The 25,216-nt window shown below is 37.8% G+C and overlaps 4 protein-coding genes and 1 pseudogene across 4 annotated transcripts; all 5 read right to left on the bottom strand.

Annotated features, from left to right (window-relative positions):
* Positions 1-9: 9 nt before the first annotated feature.
* LOC125215582 (plastidial pyruvate kinase 4, chloroplastic-like) lies at positions 10-3,179 on the bottom strand. Its single transcript, XM_048117036.1, has 4 exons — positions 3,146-3,179; positions 2,317-2,701; positions 427-2,073; positions 10-267 (listed from the first exon to the last, which is right to left on the bottom strand). Exons 1-4 carry the CDS (start codon positions 3,177-3,179, stop codon positions 132-134), a joined length of 2,202 nt encoding a protein of 733 aa, XP_047972993.1. The 3' UTR covers positions 10-131.
* Positions 3,180-4,556: 1,377 nt separating this feature from the next.
* On the bottom strand, positions 4,557-12,917 carry LOC125215571 (annotated as a pseudogene).
* LOC125215965 (iron-sulfur protein NUBPL-like) lies at positions 12,793-15,405 on the bottom strand. Its single transcript, XM_048117551.1, is given in 10 exon segments — positions 12,793-13,087; positions 13,292-13,417; positions 13,662-13,747; positions 14,057-14,152; positions 14,155-14,182; positions 14,413-14,435; positions 14,438-14,509; positions 14,696-14,818; positions 15,017-15,140; positions 15,228-15,405. Coding segments are annotated over 10 exon segments (873 nt in total). The 5' UTR covers positions 15,255-15,405; the 3' UTR covers positions 12,793-12,919.
* Positions 15,406-17,709: 2,304 nt separating this feature from the next.
* Positions 17,710-18,994, bottom strand: LOC125213182 (protein phosphatase 2C 51-like). Its single transcript, XM_048113577.1, has 2 exons — positions 18,308-18,994; positions 17,710-17,888 (listed from the first exon to the last, which is right to left on the bottom strand). Exons 1-2 carry the CDS (start codon positions 18,905-18,907, stop codon positions 17,742-17,744), a joined length of 747 nt encoding a protein of 248 aa, XP_047969534.1. The 5' UTR covers positions 18,908-18,994; the 3' UTR covers positions 17,710-17,741.
* Positions 18,995-21,063: 2,069 nt separating this feature from the next.
* LOC125213181 (pentatricopeptide repeat-containing protein At3g49170, chloroplastic-like) lies at positions 21,064-25,208 on the bottom strand. The gene is made up of 2 exons (XM_048113575.1): positions 23,004-25,208; positions 21,064-21,155 (listed from the first exon to the last, which is right to left on the bottom strand). Exon 1 carries the CDS (start codon positions 25,177-25,179, stop codon positions 23,050-23,052), a length of 2,130 nt encoding a protein of 709 aa, XP_047969532.1. The 5' UTR covers positions 25,180-25,208; the 3' UTR covers positions 21,064-21,155; positions 23,004-23,049.
* Between the last annotated feature and the right edge of the window lie 8 nt (positions 25,209-25,216).

The raw sequence follows: 25,216 nt of genomic DNA, 5'->3' as shown, positions 1-25,216 counted from the left end.
GGCGTGCAATAAGAGAATAGCATAGTGCTTTTGCATCTAAATCTCAGCAAAGAGAGGTTCTACCTTTTTAACACTGTACAGAGCAAACAAAAGGAAATGTAGATTGAAGGCATCAGCATCAATATCAATGATCAACCTACACGATTAATTAACATCAGAGGCTTCAATTCTGCTTTCGCATTTGTGCATTGGCTGTTTAAAATGGTGTCGAGAGTAGACACAGCTTTCACAATGTGTTTGCCTTTGTTCAGCATCACACAGCTCGCTCTGCAATGTAAAAAACAGTTCAGTTTCTTCTATTTAGGTTATAGCACAACTACCAAAACCATAATCTCAATCAAGGTTGAGCAATAATGGCTTCAGAAGTAGGAATGTTAATAATCCCAGTCAATCTTGGTTGCAAACTACATTCATACTGCTGCTTACCTCCTTCCATTGGCTGCATCAGTGATTTCTGCTCTAGTAGGCACCCCTGTTTTGACAAGTGATTCGAGAACTTGTGTCGCTAAGATTACTGGTAGATGGGCGGCACTGCAAATGGACATAATTTCTTCCTGTATATCAGCAAGCTTTTCCCATCCACATTCCACTGCAAGATCTCCTCTAGCAATCATCACTCCTAAAGGGTTTCCTGATTTCATAGCTTCCAGTATCAAGAGAGGCAACTTCTCAAATCCACCTTGCGTCTCAATTTTCAACACAACCCCCAGCTTCGAAAATTTTCTTTTTGAAAGCTCTTGACGCAAGACAACAATATCATGAACATCTCGAATGAATGAAATACCCACCATGTCAGCATGTGCAGCTACAAAGTCAAGATCCATAAGGTCCTTTGAAGTAAGACCTTCGTACCTAATATTACTCTGGGGAATATTTATGGATTTTTCTGAACCTAGTTTAGTACCTTTAGGGCCAGCATGAGTGATCGTTACAACTACTTCTGAAATGCTAGTTCCTTTAATCACTCCCCATATCTTTCCATCATCAAAAGCAATAGGGTCACCTGGTTTTACTGAATCAAACAGATACCCACAAGGGCAAGTCATCTTATGGGTGCCAACAGCAGAACAAGGTGAAGTGTCTTGCTTGTCTGAACTATCTCGAGTTAAAACCAGCAAGTCACCAACTCTCAATCTAACAAATTGCTCTGCTGGAGGAACACTGACCACAAATCCAACTGAAGATTTCTTTCCTTTCTCCTTAATATACAATGCAGTGCCAGATTCAACATATGCAGTTTTGCTGCATTCAGCCATAAATCCAGCACCAGAAAAAACAGGATATTTGCTTATGATCCGGAGACTTATCTGTTTTCCACGGGCATCAGTGAATCTCACAGGATCATCAACTTCCAGCTTACTGAGAAATTCTTCACCATCCACTTGCAAAATAACATCAGGGGATAGGTGAGAAGGTGGTAAGCCTGCTCCTCGTGGGCTAAGCCAAACTTGGGCTCCGCGTATAATTCTACCAAGTGCATTCCTTTTGGGGGAGATTTTCACCACACATGGACCATCCTTCAGTCTTCCAGTTCGAAGTTTTGGTCCAGCCAAGTCCATGAGGATCTGACAAGGTTTCTCCAGAAGATGAGAGCATCTCTTCACAGTAGTGATTATCTTACTCCATAACTCTGTGTTACCATGAGCACAGTTGATACGAAAGATTGTGGCCCCTGAACTTATGAGATCTGTTACGTGCGTATCATTTTCTGCTGCCTCTTGCCCAACTGTTACCATGATATGAGCCTTTTTCAGGCTTCGAAGTTTTCCCAAAAGTAGGTCCCTATTAGAAGATGCCTTTTTCACCATTGCAGTCATTCCAAGGTCAACATTTTTATTGCCCAAGCGTTGGTGAACAGGGAGCCCTTCAGTAGACACTTTTAAGTCAAGGAGAGAATCTGGTCTTGAGTTAATAAGCATTTCAATACATCCAGAAAGACTTGAAAGAACATGAGTATTTATTGTCTCTAAATTCATAAGGCCAATAGAGGAAAGCTCTTCTTTGATCTGTTCTGTATCCAGGCTTTTCAGTGCCAAATAGTGCAGCATGTTTATAGCACTTGCTGAATAATTTCTGCAAATTAATAGAATTTACATGAGAACATGCAGAACAATTGGTTTAACATTTCAGAAAGGACTACACCAGAAAATGTTCTAACTGCATGTAGATCATACTTTTGGTTATAGGTGTAGCTCAGGTAGGTTTAGTTACTACAGAAAGGAAAAGAATATTGAAATACAGTAAGATGCAGCAAAAAAGCTCCATTGATCACGGGTCACATTCAGCTTCTAAAAAGAGGAAATAAGTGAAGCTTACTGGTGGCATAGTTTAAGTCTCGACACGTTCCATTGTTCCATAGCTAGAATGTGCAAATGAACTGCCTTCAGTTTATCGAGAATAGTAACTTGGTGTCCCAGTTTTTTAGCAATTTGCTGAAGATCAATACTGGACTGTATTTTGGAGGCAGCTCTTCTTTTTCTTGGTTCCTCAAGATTCTCATCATTCTCAGGAAATACAAACAACAGATCATCGGAGGAATCAGAAGAGCTTTGGCGCTCAGCATCCTCACTTTCAGGTGGAATTCTATATGCAGCTCTTGGGGTGATTTTGTCTCGGCCTTGAAGAAGCAATAAGTGATTCCCATAATCTGGTACTTTAGTGACAGATTTACAAGGCAGAAATGAGGAGTTCCCACAGGCGTCTGTGTGACATCAAAATTCGTTAGCTCAACTACTTTAAGAGAAATTACAACGAAAAGAAATGCACTTTTCTGGTTTCATCATAGCAAGGTGATGTAAATGGACCAGCCTACATCTAAGAACAATTCCAATCGGTCTTAACAAACATAAAAAAAAAAAAAAAAAAAGAGAAAAAATCCCTAGTGCTCCTATACCTGACTAGTTAAATTATACGCAAAGCAAAATATGATTGTGACTCAATTTCAAAATATGAATACTTCATCAAAAGCATTTATCTTCATAACCTTTCCTGTTCTACCATGATTGAAATTTGAAACAACGTGTTAATTAATTTGTAACTCAGTTGATGCAAAAAGCCTCATAATTCGTGGAATCTGAAACAGATAATTCAAAGAACCACCAAATAAGGAGAACAAAGCAACGATAAAAGTTCATTTCCATTATACAAATAACCTTGTCGGGAAACATCCCCAAAAACATTATCTATTCATCATGTTTTCTTTTTAGGGTTTGTAATACGAAATGTTGAGCTGAAATTCAACTCAAAGCTAACAAAATCGCGAAATGGATGAAGAGCATAGATTATGAAAGAAATAATACGAAATTTGGTATTTAGCTGGACTGCTGGAGCGAGATGGAAAAAGGTACCGATTGTGAAGCTCTGCAGAAATGGAAGATTTAAGCGCGACGAATCAACTCGGAAATGGTACATACAAAAGGTAATTTCAATTGTACTTGAGCAATGCTAATGCTCATGGTGAGAGATGGGAGTGTGGATGGCACGTGCCTGATTCCAGAATCTCCTTGATTACAAAATTCGATCCATTTTTGAATACTAGTAGTAGAAAAATTTACTGAGTATTTCTACCATCTCCATACAATATAGTACTCCATTTTAAATTCGGGGTGAAGATTTAATATAAAATTGATCAAATAAGAGAGATAGAAAGACAAAGTAGATAAAGTATTATTAGTAGAGAATAGGTCATGAACTTTGTTTAAATTCAGATATTTTATATAAACATTAAAAGTGGTCTTAAAAATCATAAACTTTACAAAGCGTGCTAACTTACAATGGAGATCAATCGTCGATCCGAATGGTTGGCATGGCTTAATTGAACAATTTAGCAAATGTAATAGATATAGACATCACCGTTTCTTCCACTCCTCATTACATCATACTCTTTTTTGTCTTTCATTATGAGTTTTCTTTCCGCTATGAGTATTAAGAAATGTTAGGTAAAGTGAATGAAGAAAGCTAGTGGATTACGGTATCTTTGTGGTTCATATATTAATTTTAAATGATATATGAGTCGAATAAGATAGTAGAATATGAGACATCTTACTATATAGTAATAATGAATCAAGACTCATATTGTAGACAAACCAAAATGAAAAACAAGACTCCAATTGCAAATAGGAGGGAGTAAGAAGGGCTCAAGACAACACGGAAAGTAAAACACTTCTTTTCAAAGCAATGAAAAGTAAAACTCGCGACATTTGAAGCAAATTAAACTCAACCCATTTTTATCTCCTAATGTTGTAAAATAAGCAAATTCAACAACCAGAAAGCCATAGATATAGTAGTAATTGAATAAATCATGTTGTAGACATGCACCATAATTTCAGCCAAATATAATAGAAATTCAAGTTGCTAAATCTCTCACCAAACGATGAAACACCATGACGAATTTATTGAAAAACACAACACCACCCACATACACAATACGACTCCAGTAACACAAGCAACAAATCAACCACAGCCAAATCCAAAAATCCACACTAATTAGAATATGTATTATCCCCACTCTAACCCTAGTCAGGCATCATCAGTCATAATAATAGAGTCTTATCGCGCTAAGCGCCATTGACATGTTTAATATGGTCGCTGAGGCACAAAACCAACCGGCTGACTTTAAAGAAGTTGGTCAACCCGGGAGAGCTTCTACCTCCTCTTACGAAAGATGGCAATGCAAAGGCAGCTCTATGAATCTGTCATCCACAATAAGCATACGTAGTTAAGTGTCTTTGCAAGTATGAGCACCATGGAGATGTTGGAAAAAAGGATGTTAATTTCAGAATGGCTTGGGACAATGTGTGTATCGTGTGTGCCATAGGTCAAATTAATACACAAAAGCTTAGAAAAATTGGAAGCCGATAGCAGATAAATAGCCTGAGAACAGCACACACGTATGTTGATGAATCAAATAAAGAGAGCAATAGCATAGTTGATAGTTGAGTTTGAAGAAGCCTGATTAATTAACAGAACATAGTAGCCAGTGATGCTCTCTATATTTGACAGAACATAGTATTATTGATTCTAAATAACAATATTACAATAATAGCACAAATAAACATTATTCTATAAATCATGCATTTTGAGAACAAAGTTTTGAGGCTGATGGAAATCCTCAAGAATAAGAGAAAATTCGAGAGCTTCAATAAACAATTTCAAGAATAGACCAGAGGATACCTCGGAGTTGTAAAATTTAATTTCCCTTCTATAGTCAAGTGCACCATCCAACTTCTCAATAGGGTTGATAGGGTGTACAAAATCAACAGGTGGCCCCTCAGTTGCGCATAATAGAAACCCTATAACGCCACTGATAACCAGAAGGAGAACTATCAGAACACCAACTTACAGATTACAACTTAGCAAAAATGACCCATAATAATGAGAAGAAAAAAACAATCTTGGTTGACAGACTGGATTAATCTTTAGGATAACTGAGCAGACATAATGGGACTTCATAAGAGAAGTGGTGGATAATTTGAGTATTTAAATACAGTTCAAGAACTTGTAATTACTTTTATGATTGAATGGCAAGCTTTTACCTTGGATATGTAGGGACATTAGCCCATGCATAACGCACAGAACCTTTAAAAATGTCTCGGCATATAGTTAACATATCCTGGATTAGATGTGTATGAAGCCACATACTTTCTGCCATGTTACAAAGAACACCACCGGACCTTAATGCTCGGGCAATGGTCTCAAAAAGGTCTCTCCACAAGCTCCTGAGCAGGACCTGGGATGAAAAAAACATGATATAATATGCTACATTGCTGCTTGTAGGATACCTTGAGTAGTACTATGTAGAGTCAATCATATGAGGGGGAGGGAGGAATATATAAGGTCCAGTCGTACAATATCATCGAGATACAATAATGTAGAATACACTCTGAAAGGTGTCTGAGTTACCATAATAATTACAAGTCTATTGAAGTATTCAAACATACTACTCCCTCGTCCCACAAGAATATGCACTCTTTCCTTTTAAGTTGTCCGCATAAATATGCACTTTCTAATTTTGGTAACTCTTTTCTTTCTAATGAAGTGGGACCCATTCTCCACTAACAATACTTTAATTACTTTTTCTCTCTAACTCTCTTACTTTATCAATTTTGCATTAAAACCCATGCCAAACCAAAGTGCATATCTTTGGGTACGGAGGAAGTATTAGTCATTAATGAAATGATAGATTTTTTACCATGATTGATTTACCAAACACATTTCCAACTGAACACAATCATACAAAATCCAGAAAGTTGCTATTAGATTTCTGTTACAGAAATATATACTTAACAACCAATTTCATTATTGCCAGTCATATGGTTGTATATTATATAGAGACTAATATACTCAAGTCAAAACATTATGAGAAAAAACATAAATATCCTCATTAACAGTTAATCACCTTAGCAATGATTTAAAGAACTTTATTAGCAGTAGTGTGATTAATGCATGCTGTTGCAGGTTATGAATATACAAGTAAAAAATCAATAAAATAATCAATTGTTCATGCATGTCCAATTCACCAATAGTACACGTACCCACAGGGTCTGACGAATCAACAATAATTGCATCATATTTCCCTTCAGGTGTTTGCTTTAGAAATTCAATAGCTGTGAAAATAAAAATGGAACAAAGTTAAAAAGTTATTTACCACACAACTGGTGGAGTAAAAAATGCAGGCAAATGGAGCAAGGGTATAACTATTCACACTTGCAAGTGCAAGAGAATACATTTGAGGTCAAACTCATGGAAAAATGAAGACTGGCAGGTGTCCAAATGCCCAGACATCAATTGTCAGGCTTCATGCTGCTTGTCAGGTCACATTTATTTAAAGAGTTGGCCATATGCACATGCTTCCTTAAAGCAACTTAAACTTATAAAGAATGACATGCGTTTAAAAGTAATGACCCAATCTAGAACTTGCACTTCCATATTTGTAAAAAAAAATCAAAATGAACAGAGAAAAGTGAAAGATGTTTCTTTAATAACATGTGCAGGATATCTTAGTTCCAAGTGGCATATTAAACATATGTTCAACCTACATGAAGGCCAGGTATAAGAAAACGTTTTACAGAACTTAAAATCATACCATCACCAACATGAAGATGCACACGAGGATCCTCAAAACCAATAGCTAACTCTGGAAAAAATTTCTTGCTTACCTGTGAATTAAAGAATAATACATAAGCAGCAATGAAGTATAACATATACTGAAGCTAAGTTAGGCAGCAAGATTGAGTGCTCACATCTATGACCATCTGATCGATTTCACAAATATCAATCAACTTCACAGAGCTGTGACGGGCAATTTCTCTAAGGACGCCACCATCACCACCACCTACCACCAAAACCTGCATTCCCAAATTTAACATATAAAAACCTATGCAATGAGGCAGGGTACCAAACTCCAGCATTATAGGAAGGCAAAGTGCCAATAAAGTATCCAGAAATTACATTTTGGGGTGATTCAATTGAACAAAGAGGAGATGGGTTATCATTTCCTGGTAAACACATTCATCTTTCTCCGTCAACTGAACAATGCCATCTAGCACAAGAACCTTTCCATATGCTGATGACTGCAATAAAAAGACAAGTACAGAGTGAAAATAAGTTTACAAAAGATAGAGAACAAAATAAAATCATACAACGTCAAAGATGCAGAACCTGGAAAACCAGAACCTCTTGATACTTTGACTTGTCCTTGAACAAAATCTTTTCGACTTTCAGGGAGTGTGACTCTCCTACAACCAAATGTGCATCAATTCAGTACAAAACTGCGCTCCATTTTCGAAGGTATAGGAGATTACTACTTTCAAAACTAATAAGTAAGACCGACAAATCACTTCCCCCATAAGTGCAAATATTTTTAAGATTCAAACATCAAAGAAATTGAGCTATTCTCCACAATGACACATGAACTAATTTATCAAATTCAAAAATACGTAACAGAGGATTCATCTGGTGTTTGAATCAGGACAAAAGAGATTATACCTGGCCACATTGGGTTGTTAAAGTAGACTTCCTTCAAAGACTCATCTGCAATGCATATCACAAAGTATAAATTGATTAGCCCATTTGGAACATAATGCAACGCTGGAAAAGGTAGGACTAAAGCAGAAGTGGACAAGGGTGTCCCAGGAAACACATAACAAGCATATTCCAATACCGGAGGATGACTGGATTTCAGAGAACCATCCAGAAACAACAGTTGAGTGGCACTTGGCATCTAGCTCCGGTGCAGATGCCCTTGCTTTCCAAGACAAGAGGTATACTTATGGCCTTACTAGAACCATTGTCACTACTCGCCCTCCCACCTGTAGTCCTCAGGCATTCCGAACCTCTTCCTGCGTCAGCCCTCCATAAATTATCCTTTTCTCCTGTGGATCCAGTCTCTGATCACAAATAAGGTAAAACTGAGTAAAACATAACAACAAAAATCATACTTACGTAGATAAACCTTAAAAGTCATAAGTGAGAATCAGGAGACCAAGATCACATTAAAGAAAAAGGCTTCAAACCAAAGACATATGCATATCCATAACAGCACATACGTAAAATTTGAAATTTGCATAACTACGTTACACAAAATAAGAAAGACAACATGTATCTATATACCCACTAACACTAAAACCAACAGGGATGTCAACTAGAGATTACAAAGACAAAACAGAATTGACAATAGCTTCCAGCCAAATTAACAAAAAAATACAGCTTTGACATCTTAAACACTAGAAGCTGTGGAAAAATTGAGCAGAACGTGCGTACAAGTTCAATCTCAGAGAAAGGGTCCGAGCAAATTTAACTGTCAGTTACCAAGATTAAAAATTACTATATGAATGAAGGCAAAAAAGATTCTCACTTTAGCTGAAAGATAATGAACGCAACAAGTAGGTGAGAATAATAGTAGTAAAATAATACACCAAAAATAGCAGCAGAATCCGCACATTAGTACAATAATTTTAAAAGGAAACAGCGATTATTGTTTTTTTCCTTCCAGGTACCACAAAATAATTGCAATCATCGTCTAATAATAACAACAGAAACCTAAATTTTTTTAGCTAAAATGATTCAATGTGAAGAAAATTAACCGCTTCAAATATTCACCTCACTACGGTAAAAAGTTAATTCTCCGATTACAATTAGTATATAGGATCATAAACTTCAGCGCAATTCATTTTTTCAACGAAATCAACAAACCACAAATCCCAATCAAAGCTCACTAGGGTTTTCGAAAATCCGGGAAATGTGGATTGGGATGAAAAGATCGCCAAGCAGCACCCTTAAATGTGCTTTCAGATAGAGAAAGGAGAAGGAAACCACTCCATACCTGTTGCGAATGTGGATTTCTCAGAAAAAGCTGTGGATGAGGAGAAAATGGCAGCGAAAAAGCAGAGGAATAAATTCTCGAAACGTAGAAAGTAGTAATTATTATTGATGGGAGAAATTGCGACTGAAATCTTCAGTGCACAGCTCCAGTGCTGGCGTTATCAATGGAGGAGAATCGCGGTAGTGATGGAGAGAATTATATGAGCAAATCGATTATTTATGGAGTGTTCTTCCCACCAAAAAAAGGATTCTTCAATTATTCAGAATTTTATCAGAGTATTTTTTTTTTTTTTTAAATAAAGGAAAGGAAAACTAAAGCACACGTTTCCACGTGACGGAATTTCCTATTCATACATGGCACCCTCACCTTCTAGAGATTTACATTTCTATTTCATTATTTATTTTTGTAATATTATTAGTACTAGTACTTAAATATCAATATTTATGAAATTAAAATAATCTATTATCAAATTTCAAATACCACATAATTAAATTTTGGAATTACTTAAATAAATTTAAAGACACTAGAAATAAAAAATATATATTACAAATTTAAAGACAAATATCTTTTTGTCCGAAAATTGGAGGAATTCATATATATATTTGTTCATGTATAACAAAACTACCCCACATATGTTTGGCCGTTTAGAGAGAGTATTGTGTCAAGTGGCTTAGGTGAAAATTCTATTTATGCTACGTATTTAGTATTCCCTCCTTACTCTCCTCGTACATTTTATTTTTAGTAAATACTTTAAACAATGTTTTTTTGAGTAAATAAGAAAATAAAGTAGAAAATAAAATATTTTGTTTAGAAAATATTTGAAGTGAAACGTGTCAAAAGAACAGAATACATTTTTTAATGCAGAAATTTTTTATGTGCGTTGTTTAAAAAATGCAGCAAGTTGAGTTATGAGACAAATTGGGCACCGGTCATCTCAAAAATTAAATGAATTGAGAGTTTTATTTATAAAAATAAAATGAGCAAGATGTCAGTAATTAGGTTTGATATGATTATGTATGAAGAATATTTCATGAATGTTTGGGGTACTCAAGTGGAGTGTTGTTCATAGATTTCGACATGATGATATTTTTTTTCAACTTTGATAGCTAAAACAATTACTAAATGCTAGTAATACTTACTATTTTACCACTGCATTTGATATGACCTCGTCTTAAATTTGACGCTGACAGACAATCGAAGCGCGAAAAGACTTGTAATCGCAAATCAACGAAAAGCACGGCTGAAGACTTATAACTATAGTATTGATCTTCAAATTAAAGTCTGTTTTTGTAGTCCAACAATGTAGTGTTTATATAAGCAAAGAAACTTTTAACTTTATGAAATAATAAAACTTAAAGGAAATAACTAGAATGGAAATAAACTAAAAAGAAGCACTAATTAATAAAAGGAAAGAATTTCAAAACCAATAAATATTGATCAATAAATTTTCAACCACTTAATAAATTAAATAGAAAAAAAAATAAATATCAAAATAACTTAAGAAATTTAGAAAACAACAATTTAAAGAATGAAAGAAATCAAACTGCAATTTAGGCCATATATGCATCAACATTAAAACCATAAATACAACCTTAGCTCAATTGATAATACACTGTATATGTCTACGACGTATGATTTGGGTCCAAAAAATGATCATTAAGAATAAATTTCACTATATTCCATTTTTATAAAGTCGAGAAGTAGTTTACTTGAAGTTCACTTTATTCATAGTTGATTTTAAATTTTTTTTTGGATCAAATTTTTGAAGCATGATCATGGTTTGAATCGTTGACTGAAGTTTATTCCTTTCTTAACGAATTGATTATTATCATTGAAAAAAAGTTCAAAATATTTATTTGTTTTCTTAAAAAAAAACATTCATGAATCACGAGTCCATGACCATGACGATGGAAATTTTAAAAATGTAATGGAGATAAGATCACTAAAAGAATTTTATATATAAGGTTCAAAATTCACGTGTAATAGTTTCAAAATGAATATATTTTGAAGAATATAAACAAAGTTATCCAAATTTACCAATTGTTTTCTACCCGGGTTCAATTTTTGATCAAGCACAAAATTACATGGGAAATCAAACTATCATCTATGATAGTACTATCTTGAATAAAACGGCAAAAAAAATTTCCAAAAAAACAATCCCACATCTTTTTATACTTGTATGTATTTATTATTCGCTTTTAAAAAAAACCATTTCAAGAAAACAATAATATAAATAAAAATACCCAATTTATTGTGAAAGAAAAAAATTTTTAAAATTCACAAATCGATGATTTATTTTTTTCACTAAACTTTAGAGTTAACTTCAAAAAAAAAAAAATTTTACAGTAACTTTTTTTTAAAAAATTAAACTTTCTGATGTGTATTTCTTTTAACCCTTTTATCATGTATTAACATATATGCCTCACTAAATAAAGTGGTAAGACAAAAAAAAAAGGGAAAAAAAAGGGTCTTTATGTTCTTATCATAAAAACGTTATTAATGAAAAGTATTGGGTGCTTATAATTTTTTAATTTTATAGCATCTCAGATTCTCTCGAAATGAATATTTTATTTAAGACAGCAAAATCTTTTTATTATATTTCCCGTTTCAAAAAATTAATATGTGGTTAGATGCTTATTGAATAACACGTGGTATTCTTTATGCACTTCAAAAAAGAAAAGAATTAAAGTCAGAACTAACTTATTAAGCAATCAATATGTGACACAACTTTGTATGATAGAGACTAAATATGATATTTTATGAAATCATTAAATTGAACTACAGCTACATATATAAGTGGAGTAGCATTTATTTTAGGCGCTTCTAGAATATAAGAAATTGATATGATGAAAATAACAGCAATAAAATATGTGTTTCTTTTTGCTTTATTTGTATCTATTTTATGAAAAGGATTATTTCATTTTTTCATATTTATTCAAAACATGTTTTCCACCGGTAAAGGAGAAAGCAGAAGAGAGAAAAAAAATTATAGTAGTATGAATGTCAATAGAATATTGCTAGAATATTGCTGTCTTATACTATTTCTCATATTTACTCCATTTTCAATTATATATTTAAGTCTCCCTATTACCTTAATCTCTATTCTCCTATCTATCTATTCTATTGTCTCTCTATTTAACTCATTCTTTAATTTTCGTATCCAAAAGAAATGAATCAAAATTATAGCGGATTTCGTATCCAAAAGAAATGAATCAATTATAGCGGAACGGACGAAGCACCTTTTGTGCTAGGGATGAAAAAATGGATTTTTTTTTAGGAATCAAATATATAAGTATATATTCCAACAATCTCATCAATCTTTCGACAAACACAACCTATCGAAGGAGAGACAAGAACACGACATCCCTCGTTACACATACAATGTGGCTGCTGTTTATACGACTGCATAAGATGTTTGATGCTTTGAGCAGAAAGCCAAAGAACAAACTCCATTCGTTCTTTAAAGTGAAAAGAGATGTCAAAGCGAATCTACTCACCGTGCCTTGAGGTCTTTAGGAGCGTGGGTGCCAATGCGATAGCAAGTGTTGGTGCCACCATCTAGAAAAACTTGAAGACGTAGCTGGAAACGCCCCATGCTTAAAGATTTATTTCAGGACGCGAGTGTGGTTGGTTGAGTAGCTCGAGTGTGCTGACTATCTTTTGGGCGATATCACCATAGGCCCGGGATACAGAAGATTCGGGATTGGATATCACTACAGGCACTCCTTCATCAGAGCCACTTCGTATTCCCGTCTCCAGTGGCAACTACAATGATATATTTAAAGATCAGTGCTTGAGCAAATTAACAGTTTGGAATATTACAAGAGATTATATACCAGAAAATGTATCAAAAATCTGTTTGACTATAGAAAAGATCAAGAACGCAGAATTTAAGCTCACGTTGTAGATAATGTAACTAAAAATAATGCGAAAGAATATTGCAGCCGGTGACAAAATCAGTGGAAATACCTCACCAAGAAACCTCATGCCCATTTCATCGGCTGTCTTTTGAGCTCCACCCTTTCCAAAAATGTAATGAGCCTCATTACAGCTCGGACATTTAAAATAGCTCATGTTCTCCACAATTCCTAAAATCTGCGATGCATTACAAAAAGTGGAAACATCACTGAACAAAATCTATCGCTAATCATCTTTATTTTATGAACGTCACTGCTCCACATATGATTAACACAGTATTACTTTCTCGTCCAGGAATGCAATGCAATACGTGAAATTTTTATCCAATCATATGCTAAGGAGTAAGGACACCATGTCTGGCGAAAATATTTGAATGAAAGCTGTGAAACACAAATTCTGTAACTGAAGGTAAGGGGTATACTGGCACGTTCACTTGGGAGAACATTTTAACACCTCTTCGAGCATCCATTAAGGCAACATCTTGAGGAGTTGACACAATTACGGCTCCTGTTAACATGTAGGAAAAACGATGTAATAAATGAGCTATGTAATCAAATTAAACATCAAGTTGAATTGGAACATAGGGAATCCAACCACTTCATCGACCCCTATGGGCTATGTGATAGATAACGATTGGACTTTGTCCAAATGCAGATGAACAAAATCCACCTTATGCATCCATTAGAAGATATAAAGCATATTCTCCCAGTCATATCATATTATACAAATACGAAAAGTGATTACATAAAAACTATTTCATCACGCTGGAATAGACTCTTGTAGATCGAAAGAGAAAAAAGGCAGAGTCCAAACTACCTGACAATTGCAATCTCTGCGAGATGGAAATCTGAGCATCACCAGTGCCAGGTGGCATGTCCACCACAAGAACATCTAGTGTTCCCCAATCAACTCTCTCGTCATCTGTTCAAGTGCTTTCATGACCTGAAAAGATAAAACAGTATCTACATACATCAAAATGGTTGTAGCATGATTCTTAGACAATTGGATGCTCTCCACGAGTTTTCCTGCCCAAACTGATAACGTAAAACATGATCTGTAATCAGCAACTCGACATCATTTTATAACGAACAACCTTCATTTTTATAAACCAAACTGATAAAGACACAAGTTATCGTGAAAACATGACCAGCAGAGAAATAATCTGCACTTACCATAGGACCTCTCCAGACAAGCGGTCCCCTTCTGCCACCAGGGACCCCATCGACATGCATCTAACACCATAGTTTTCGATTGGGATCATTTTCTTATCTGCTAGAGGCACCACACCAATCAAAACAGCTCATAACTCAAAATTTGTAAATTAACACATTAATAAAATGAAAGAAACATGATAACTAAGAATCTAAGATGATCAACTCATCCACTCATAGTAACAGTAACAAAGTTCAACACATGAAATAAAAGCACATAATTTCAAGTTCATCAAAGCATCACCTGCACTCACTTCAGGCTTCCCATGGAGCTTCATCATCATCGGAATCGACGGCCCGTAAACATCAGCATCCAGCAGCCCAACCTTTAGCTGCCACTTATTTGCAAGCGAAACAGCCAAATTAACTACAAATTCACAGCAATATCACAGGAAAAAAAAATCGTAAATTGGCATTTCTAAAAACTCAATTTAACAAATTTACACAAATCCATGTATTGGAGAGACTAAAAATTCAAACAATGAATCAATTAACACACACACAAACACACAATAAAAAATTTCAGTAATTTTTTGAAGGAAAGGATAAATTGGAGATTAAATACCGGCAGTGGTGGACTTGCCGACGCCGCCTTTGCCGGAAGCAACAGCTATAATGTCCTTAACCCCTCCAATCTTCAGATTTTGCCCCTTTCCGCTCTGTGCGGCGAAACCCCTAAACCCTCCACGCTTGAAATTAATGCCAACAAATAATTTCTTCATCAGCTTTGAATTGAAGAAGGCAATTGATTTCAGCGAAAAGTGATAGCTTCTTACTGAACATTGTCTCAGAAGCTGGGTCATTTATTCTGAATTTTCTGATTAATTCCCAAGATTGCAGCTTGAAGACTCAATTCAATTGCCCAAGAAGACAAGAACTGAAAAATGTTTGTGCAGTTATACTTGGTTTTTGTTTGTTAAATCTAATTAAAATTTAGTATTACGAGCCCAAGAACTGATTAATCCAATTAGAAGATTTACATAGGGTTTATAGAGTACTAAATATGCTCCACTAATTTTTCTTTGACACTTTTTTTCAATATTATTTTTTATGAATTAGTCATAGTTTATGATTATGAATTAATCAAAGGTCGATGATTATGAATTTAGGTTGTCACCGGTTTTTGTTTTAAACTTTTAACTTTTAAGTGATTGCTCATGGTTACTTTTGTCAAAGGTTATCTTTTGTCAAAACATTAATTAGGATTGATTATTTTAGTAATTTGAATCCTATTAATTATCTAATAGTGAATTAATGTATAACTTTTAGCAATTTGAAAAAAACTTTAAAACGATATTCAAAATGTTTGTTAATTGTGATAATATCAATATATTTCACTTCACATTTCAAACTAAGTATTACTATTACTCCTCCAGTCTAGGATATTAGACTCACTTCTTTTCTAGATTTAAGGAATTGATATTTAAATAGTTAAAGTGGAGAGAGTAAAGTATGAGAGAGGAAAAAAGTAGGAAAGAAGAGAGAAAAAAGTAGGTGGAGAATAAAATAAGATAGATCTTTTTTTAAAAAAGGAAATGAGTCTATAAGTTGGACTCCGAAAAGGAAAGTTGTCAATATCTTAGGACGGAGGAGTATATTTTATTTTTGTAATCTAAATGCTCTAGTATTGAGGGGAAAAATCAGAGCAGTGCAATTGAGGTAGGGGAGGGGAAAAATTTGAAATCTTGTTATAATGCACTTATTGTACTAAAGAATATAAAAAATTATCGAAATTTGGTACTTTCTTCGCCCATGAAAAGATGTCGCATTTCTTTAGTTTTCACTTAAAGATGTCGCATGAATATAAAAATTATATTTTTTATCTCTATTTAACAGCAAAACCTCCTAAAATCTCGTCAGTCCAAAGTGTGACATCTTTTATGGGACGGAGGGAGTATACTTAATTTTCGTATTGTATCGGTGTATATCGACATGTTTGTTTATTTTATTTTTTTAAGAGGATCATTAATGGTCCCCATCCGTTATGACTCGAACTCCGATCATAGGTTAGAGGTGAAATCGCCTTACCAACTGAACTCCTCGTTATCTGTATACCAATATGTTCAATATATACCGATTGCTATTTTCAATAAACAAGTATAAGAAATAATATGGTATAACAATATAGTGTATTGAAATTCGATATATCGTATCTTTATGGTTTACCACATTTTGGTGCAATATATACCATAAAATTGGTACAATAATTGTATGAAAATTATTTCATATCAAATTCAATATTTTCTTATACTGATATTTTCGGGATTACTTTACCGACTCTCTCTAAACCAGATTTCCGACCACATAAACTATTATATTGACAAAATCTAGGAAATGAACTTATATAAAATTAAAATCTAATGATTTTAAAAAAAAGTCTAATGATGTTATTGTAATAGTATTTCACATTAATATTAAAAAACTTCTACTCAATGGAGTGTTCAAGAAAGAAAATAGATCCATCGACATGCTATATTTCTGACACGTCAAGTAATTTACTTTCAAAGGCAGCCAAATAGCGACTTTTTTTTTAAGTCGAGAGGCGCATGCCAAGAACTACACATCACACATGTAACTATTTTGTCTATTTTTTGTTGGCCTTAAAAATTTTTTGTGGTCTTTTATGATGAATGAGCTCAACAATTTGGGAATATACAAGAAATAAAACCCATGGGGTCAGCAGGAGTGCAGCAACATCCACGGAAAAAGAGCAAGATGAAGTGAACCCGACCCCCGACCCACAGATCGGGTGCCAATATACTAACATCACTAGCATGAATGGCAGGTTTGAGTTTGATTGGGCTCAAATCGCCCAAAGACGTGATGTTGTCGCAGCTGCCCCGAGCCATCGCTAACTAAACCCAAAAACGGCAGCAGCCTCCATCTTTCGCGATAGCCCCCCAGGCCCCCCTTTACCCGGCCCTCCAAACCCCTCCTCGCCACCTGGCACGCCATCTCGTTCGAGATCACATCCCACACCCCGTGCCCGATTAAGAACTCGTCCAGTTTCTCCTCTCAAAATCTTTACCTCCGGATCCGTTATTACATATGGTTTTAGATATTCATCATGCAATTGAAAAACCAAACATTATTATCACATCCAAAATAAATAATCATCCCTCAAGTAAATAAGAGAATTTTGTTTTAAAATTATTACAATAAGAGTCACATTTCATTTTATAATAAAAATGGGAAGTCTCCCCCCAAAAAAATTTCCCCACTAATTTTTAACCCACATTTTTTAAAGTATTTCTTAAAACCCGTGCCCACACCAAATGTGACGAGGAGTGCTAAATATGAATCTGACTGATCTTTTCATGTAATACCATACCTATAGATCTTGAGGTTGCAAGCACTCCCGACACTCTTAAACCGTTCCAGTTTATCACCTTCCCTCCGCACCCTTCGATCCTCTCTAGCTCGTCCGGTCTATCGGGCTGTTGTAATGTCACCAAGAACAACATATCATCAGCTTTCGTTAAGATTCATTAGCACAAATTGAAAATGAAACTAATAAACATAAAATTTATAATTGATTTCTTTCGTCCCATCATAATTGAGACATTTCTTTTTCAGAAAATTATCGAAAAAATCATGAAATTTGGTCAATTTGTGATATATCCCATAACTTTGAAAACCGGTAAAAAAAAACTAGAAAATTTAGATTTCTTTTCAGTATCTCGTAATGAAAATTAAAATGAAATTGTATATGATATAATAACCTAACATGCACTACACCATTCGTGAATTAAACAATATTGTCTATAGATAGATAATTAAAAACAATCTACTTTATAATTTTTCTAACTAATTTCCAAAGTTACATAAAATGAAAAATATGAACAATATAATTTACCTTGTGATCATCGGATATCTGCACGGCAACACCGCCGCGGCACATCACCGCCCTAGAATCGCCGCAATTCGCCACGACGATCTCCTCCTCCCCCACCACCGCCACGACGGCCGTGGACCCAGTCGACGCAACCAACGCGCCACTCTTACTCACTTCTTCATCCATCCTACTAAAACCAACCGCCATCACTCTCTCCCACGCTATCTCCTCACCGGCATCTCCCACCACAATCTCCGCCACCAGCTTATGCAGCATCTCACTGCAATCACGCGCCACGCGCCACCCGCCGTGGCCGTCGTAAACTCCGAAGAAACTGTAGCTCTTCCCGCCTTTCCTCACAAAATCCAGCTCCGCCGCCACCGCGTCCTCCATCTCTCTCCGCCGACCAATAATCGAAACCGCTCCGTGCCGAATCAGCACCGCTCCTTCCATCGATTCGATCTCTTTCCTCACATCCGATCGCCTTTTCCTACTCGAAACCGATTTAATCCGCCGCGGATCCATCCTTTTCCGGCAAAAATTCTTCGGTTTCGCTAATTCCCCACTCTCGCACTCCGGCGCCATCGATCCTTGCCGCAATTCGTCGAAATTCATATCCATTGAATCTCGAAAGAGAGTGAATTTGTGAATAAATAGAAAACGGAATGCGTAAACGGATGCATGAGCAGGGCGAGACGAGGAGAGATCTGAGCCGTTTAAATGGAAGGACGCGGATCGGCGCCACGTGGATTTAAAAGCGGCAGTCAAATAAAATATTGAAGCGCCGAACCACGTGGGCTGTCGAAATTGATGTATGTAGACAGGTGGCACTGGGGCGAGGGTGCGGGGCCCACTGGGTAGAATTTTTTATTGTTCAATACTTTATTCAATTCCCACATTTATTACGCAGTTGCGTGCATATACTTTTATTTTTTTTCATTTAATTCTGTTACATAACACCGAAATTATTATTGAAAGTGTCTGTTCTCTTTTTAATTTAATTAGTAGGTCCAAGACAACTTCATCCATTAATTATCATTACAAAAATTATAATGAGCTTGCCAAATTATTATTATAGCATTAAAAAAACGAAATAAGAGGGGTGATTTGATGGGGGGAGGGAATTGAGAGACGTGGCGAGTGGTATGTGGAAAAGTATCTTGTTTTGATAATTAGATGCATGGGGAGTTTGGGACGTTGAGAGCTTCGGTTGTTGGGTGACACGTGTCGTTGATGTTTAGTTAGGTGGTCGTATAATTATTCGTGTCCGAAGCTGATGGTTTCAGACTATCAGTTTTCTGATTATTAATCTAACTTTTGATTAAGAATTAATTGCAACCGGCCTCCACGTTTCTAAATTGAAGTGGTGGTATATCAAAGAAAGGCACAGAAGTTTAGAACATTCCGATGCAAGGGTGTAAAAACTACACCGAACTGGGGGCCCCACACTGCTGGGGCCGAGATGCGTACCATGGCACGGACTGCGGCTGCAGACGGAGATGCGGGTTGAGTCACACTGGCGCCACAACTGTACATGGCTACGAGGGTAGTAGCACTATCGAGGCATTGTGTACTGAGGACATATGTGCACAAAAGCGTGAAATGATGCACGATGTCTCATCGATGATTATTTGTCTGATTTGTCACGATATCATGATGCCACGTGTTTGGACAAATTAGTCATGTTGTGAATCGTGATAAAAATTGATTTAAATAAAATCGGTAAACTATGATTTAAAATTTAGAGACAATATGAATTATGTATTGACGATTTCTATCTATTACAACTGAGATGCAAATATATAGAGAGAATGTGAATGTAGTGAGAAGGTGCATCTCTCTTTTAGAGCATCTTCAATGCCGGCTAGCCGATTCGCGTCGCTAGCCGGTCGGCTAGCCGAACCATTGCAGTAGGCCAATCCGAAATCGGCGAAAAAAGTGGCGTGGGCTAGCCGATCGCCTCGCGCTGGCCGCCATTGTGGCGACCCGATCGGCCAGCGCCCTTTTTCGATTTTTTTTGAAAACCTATATAAACGCAATTTTAGTTTCATTTTCATTTGCACCACTTGTTTTAACGAGTTTTTTCTCTCTCTAAATTTCTGTACAAGAGCATCATCGAGCGATGAGTAACGCGGGTGGTAGCAGTGGTGGTAGTGGTGGGGATGCTGAGGAGTACGAACGGAGGATGAACGAGGCTATGGAGGACTGCACGGCGATAGTTTTTTTTCTTTATTATGTTATTTTTTTCTATGTACCTTTTGTTAATGCAATTAATGAATTTTTCCGTATATGTCTCGTAAATTTAATTCCGTAATTTAATCGTAATTTTAATTCCGTAAATGTAGTATTTTTTGAATTATTTTATTGCGGCTGGCCTATGGCAGGCCTAAATCTGATGTGACATGTGAATTTTTAGTGCTGCTGACGTGGCAGGGAGAGAGAGTGACTAACCTATGACCAGCCTAAAGACATTGTGATGCTCTTAAACTTCCCATTTATACATAGGTCTATGCGCGGGCGGGGCTTGGATAGTCTTGTCATCCAACACCAAAAGTCAAAGATCTTAGCAGACGAAAACCAAAATTCATATCATCAATATTGCTATCAACACGCCTTGATAATTACGCTAATCATACCTTCAAATGTGTCATCAGAAATGTCCAAAGCCTCTTTTAATGGCATTTTCAATAATATTTTATGTAAACTACAAAGTAAAGATTTGAATTGAAAAAGGAAATATACAGCCAATTACTTGAAACCTACATGTAATTCTATTGTTTCAAAAAGAAAAATATACAGCCAATTACATTGAAATCTCTATGTAGTTCTATTGTTTCAAAAAAAGCTATAGGGACTAATTTTAACTTATGTCACGTGGAGGTGGCGAATTCTCGGCGATAAATCGCCGGTTATCGCCGAATTATCGCCGGCCATTGTGGCGAAGTCGGCGATAATTCGGCGATAATGTTGCCGTTGCTTCGCCGAGTGGCGTTCTAACGCCGGATTATCGCCGAGCGATCGCCGGCCACTGTGGCGACGCTCGGCGATAATCGGCGATAATTAAAATTTTTTTTTTTTTTTTTGAACCCAACGGCTATTTTACATTCCACCCCTATAAATATTTCCTCCACTTCCTCCATTCATCACCCACAATCTTCATTCTCTCCATTTTCAATCTCTTCTCCCAATCTTCAATTTTCATCAAAATTATGAGCTTTTGGAAGAAAAGTTCCCGATCGGGTAAGGATAAGGGTAAGGGGAAAGAGTCGAGTTCACAAATTCCCAACACGGATGAAGCAAACGAGCAGTGGATGCAGTCGTTGTTGGCGATGGGTTCTCCTCCCGGCCAACTTCCATACGGGGGTCCGTCTCCTTTGCAGACTCCTCCGGCGCGGAGACTTTCTCCGTACTTCAACTCTGCCGGCAGAATGCCCTTTCCAGCCGACGATGTGTATCGGCCCCAGTTCGACACCCCCGGATCAACCCCAGGCGACCAAGAATCTCAGGCCGCGACACTGAGCGCGGAGGACTTCGAGGTGGAAGAAACGCCCACCGAGCCGCCTTCTAGGAGCGGGAGGGGGAAGGCGCCGGCCGGCGTCGTCGGCTGCGACTGATACGGGTTCCGATGAGAGGCCGAAGCGGGTAAGGACTACTTACACTCTGCAAGAGTCCGAGCTGATAGCCGACTGCAGGGCGGACACGTCACAGGACGCGGAGCGCAGCAACTACCAGACTGAGATCATATTCGGGGAGCGGATTGCCGCGAAGTACAGGAGCCACAAGACTGCCTCAATGAAGGACCCATGGCAGCGAGGCGATCCGTCGGCATTGGGAGCGCCTCATGAGGGACTGCGGGCACTTCAACGGTATTTATTCTAACTTGATGACTCACATGACGAGTGGCCAGAACGAGCACATGGTCCGAGATGAGGCCATCCGGATGTATAGTAGCCAGTACTTGTCGACGAAGGGCTTCAAGTATTGGAACATCTACGATAAGCTGAAGGATCTCCCCAAATTCCGGACGGGAATGCACGACGCGCTGCACGGGAAATCGGTGCGCTCGCGACTTAGCGTTTCGGAGAGCGAGGGGAGCGCGGCCCACATCGACTTGAGTGGGGATGGTCCGCACGAGCGCCCGGAGGGAGTGAAGAAGGCGAAGGGGAGGCGGAAGGGGAAGGGCGCAACGTCGGAAGTCGCGTCGGAATCCGTCATCGACTTAGAAAAAGCCACTTATTCGAGCAATGTCGCCAATCTGACCCAGATGTACACGCTGTACTTCACCGGCGGCGGGACCCCTGAAGAAAAGGCGGCCCTCTGGAAATGCATCCAACACCTGCAGAGTACGCTGGGGCTCGATCCCGACGCCCCTCCGGCCCCTCCGTCTTAGATTTTTTTTTTTTAAATCTTTGTTTATTTGCGTTTTTTATTTGTAGTTTTTTTTTTTTTTCTCGTTGTATTATATTTTCCAATGATTAATACAACGATGAATTGTTCATTATTAGTCTATTTATTAAATACATTTGTAGGGAAAATTAAATAATATAAAAAATAATGATGTAAAAATGAAATGTTGAGTTAGGGAGAAATAAGGGAGAAATAAGGGAGAAACCAATGTAGCAGTTGGCTAAAAAGAAAAATATACAGCCAATTACATTGAAATCTCTATGTAGTTCTATTGTTTCAAAAAAAGCTATAGGGACTAATTTTAACTTATGTCACGTGAAAAAAACTCTCATTTTGTACTCAATTACAAACCACATTCACCAATAATCATTACAAGAACACCTCCCATCCTTGATGTGATGAAACCTATTCGAATCCCTCACCACAATCTCTCTCCCAGTCGCCACTGATGCATACTTCATCGCAGCATGACAGTCTCCACACACTCGAAGATTCTTAAAGATTCTAATCGGCTTAGCTTTGCCTGTGCTTATAAGCCCATACGCCAAAGCTATCTTCTCACTATGCTGAAACAAATACCTCTCCTTCTCTCCCTCCTCCACTTCATGCATCACAAATCTGGTATCCGGAACATATCCCATCCCCTTTATCTCCACCACCAGCCTCTCCAGTTCCCCATATATCTCCCTCGCCTCCGGGTGCTTCGTGTCCCCAACGTAGAACTTATGCACGCTGTTCGCAGTCTCAATCCAGCTGCACCCGGCTTCCTTCACCACATTCCTCTCCTTCATCCCTTTCCTGATCTTCGCCACGTCCTCCCATTGCCCAGCCGAGGCGTACAAGTTCGACAGCAGGACGTGCGCTGCGGGGTCGCTTGGGTCTTGCTCGATGATCATGTCAGCAGCGCGCCTGCCAAGGTCAGTGTCGCCATGGACGCTGCAAGCACCGAGCAGCGTGCGCCAGACTAGGGCGTCGGGAGGGAAAGGCATTGATTCGATGAACTCCATAGCTTCGTTTAGAAACCCTGATCTTCCTAATACGTCGACCATGCACGCGTAGTGCTCCATTCTCGGCCTTATCCCGTGCTCTTTCAACATTGAGTCGAAATGCCTCCGCCCCTCGTCCACCAGACCTGCATGACTACAAGCCGACAACACAGCAACGAAGGTGACCTCGTTCGGTTTCACACCAAAATCAAGCATTTGCTTGAACAGATCCAGAGCTCGTCTTGCAAGTCCGTGTTTAGCAAAGCCTGTGATTATGGAAGTCCAAGATATCACATTTCGAACTCCCATTTCTTCGAAAACTTGAAATCCAGCTTCTATGTCGCCACACCTCGTGTACATAGAGATCAGAGCATTGCAGACGCATAAATTGGTCGCGAACCCTGCTTTAACCAAACGAGCGTGTATTTGCTCGCCTTTCCCGACTGCCCCAATGCTCGCAGCACCACTCAAGAGACTAGCAAATGTGAAAGCATCAGCACCAACACCTTCATCTCCAATTTGGTTAAACACCTCCCCAGAGCCTAAATTTCTAGCGTAACCATCAGCTAATGCGTTAAACGAAACCAAATTCTTTTCGAATAAGAACTCAAAAGCTTTCCTTGCATCTTCCATCATATCCATCTTGGCATACATGCTGATCAGAGAGTTTCCAACACAATTAACCTCTGCAAGGCTCGATTTAATGGCTTGACCGTGAATCTGTTCGCCTAACCTCGGATTGAAAAGATTCCCACACGCCTTCAACAGACTAGCAAAAGTGAAGTGATTCGGTTTAACTCTCCCCTCTGTTATCATCCTAGAATACAATTCAATTGCTTCAACATCACACCCTCCTTTCTGCACGTACCCCGTGATAATGGCAGTCCACGACATCACATTATGCTCCGCCATTCTGTCAAAAACCTTTCTTGACTCATCCATGGATCCATTAACCGTAGATTTCGCATACATATCAACCAAACTACACCCAACACAGACATCCGAAGTCAGCCCTGTTTTAACTACCCAGCTATGCAACTGTCGCCCAATGTCCAACGATCCCACCTCCGAGCAAGCCGATAAAACGCTACTAAACGTAAACCTATCTGGCATATACCCCTCAATCAACATATCCGAAAACAACTCAATCGCATCCATTGAATCACCCATTTGCATAAACCTCGTGATCATCAAGGTCCAAGAAACAGAGTTTCTCTCAGGCATTTCATCGAACACTTTCTTCGCAGACTCCAAATCCCCAAATCCCTTCCCAAACAAATCAATCAAAGCACAACCAACGCAAACATCGGACTCAAAGTAGCCACTCTTCACCACAAATCCAAAAATCACTAACCCAATCCACGCACACTCCCGATTCGAGCAAGCCCTAATCGCGGCGGAGAAGCAAAACTGATTCGGCCGCTCCCCAAACTCCACCATCTCAAAAAACAAAGCAATCGCCTCCGAATTCAATCCGCTGTGAGCGTATCCCGAAATCATAGCACTCCAGGAGACCAAATCCCTGGCTCCTCCGCGC

Source organism: Salvia hispanica, chromosome 3 (genome assembly GCF_023119035.1).
Source record: "Salvia hispanica cultivar TCC Black 2014 chromosome 3, UniMelb_Shisp_WGS_1.0, whole genome shotgun sequence".
NCBI classification, from domain to species: Eukaryota; Viridiplantae; Streptophyta; class Magnoliopsida; order Lamiales; family Lamiaceae; genus Salvia; species Salvia hispanica.
Note: the sequence above shows the minus strand (reverse complement) of the source record. Positions and strands in the feature narration are given on the sequence as shown.

Excerpts from the sequence above, each read along its gene's own strand:
- LOC125213181 (XM_048113575.1), bottom strand. The coding sequence starts at position 25,179 with ATGATTTCGGGATACGCTCACAGCGGATTGAATTCGGAGGCGATTGCT.
- LOC125215582 (XM_048117036.1), bottom strand. The coding sequence starts at position 3,179 with ATGTTTTTGGGGATGTTTCCCGACAAGGTTATTT. Across the intron at positions 2,702-3,145 it reads GTTTCCCGACAAGGTTATTT|ACGCCTGTGGGAACTCCTCA; the intron begins GTATAATGGAAA and ends GATGTCACACAG. Across the intron at positions 268-426 it reads GATGCAGCCAATGGAAGGAG|AGCGAGCTGTGTGATGCTGA; the intron begins GTAAGCAGCAGT and ends TTTACATTGCAG.
- LOC125213182 (XM_048113577.1), bottom strand. The coding sequence starts at position 18,907 with ATGGATATGAATTTCGACGAATTGCGGCAAGGATCGATGGCGCCGGAG. Across the intron at positions 17,889-18,307 it reads AGATATCCGATGATCACAAG|CCCGATAGACCGGACGAGCT; the intron begins GTAAATTATATT and ends ACATTACAACAG.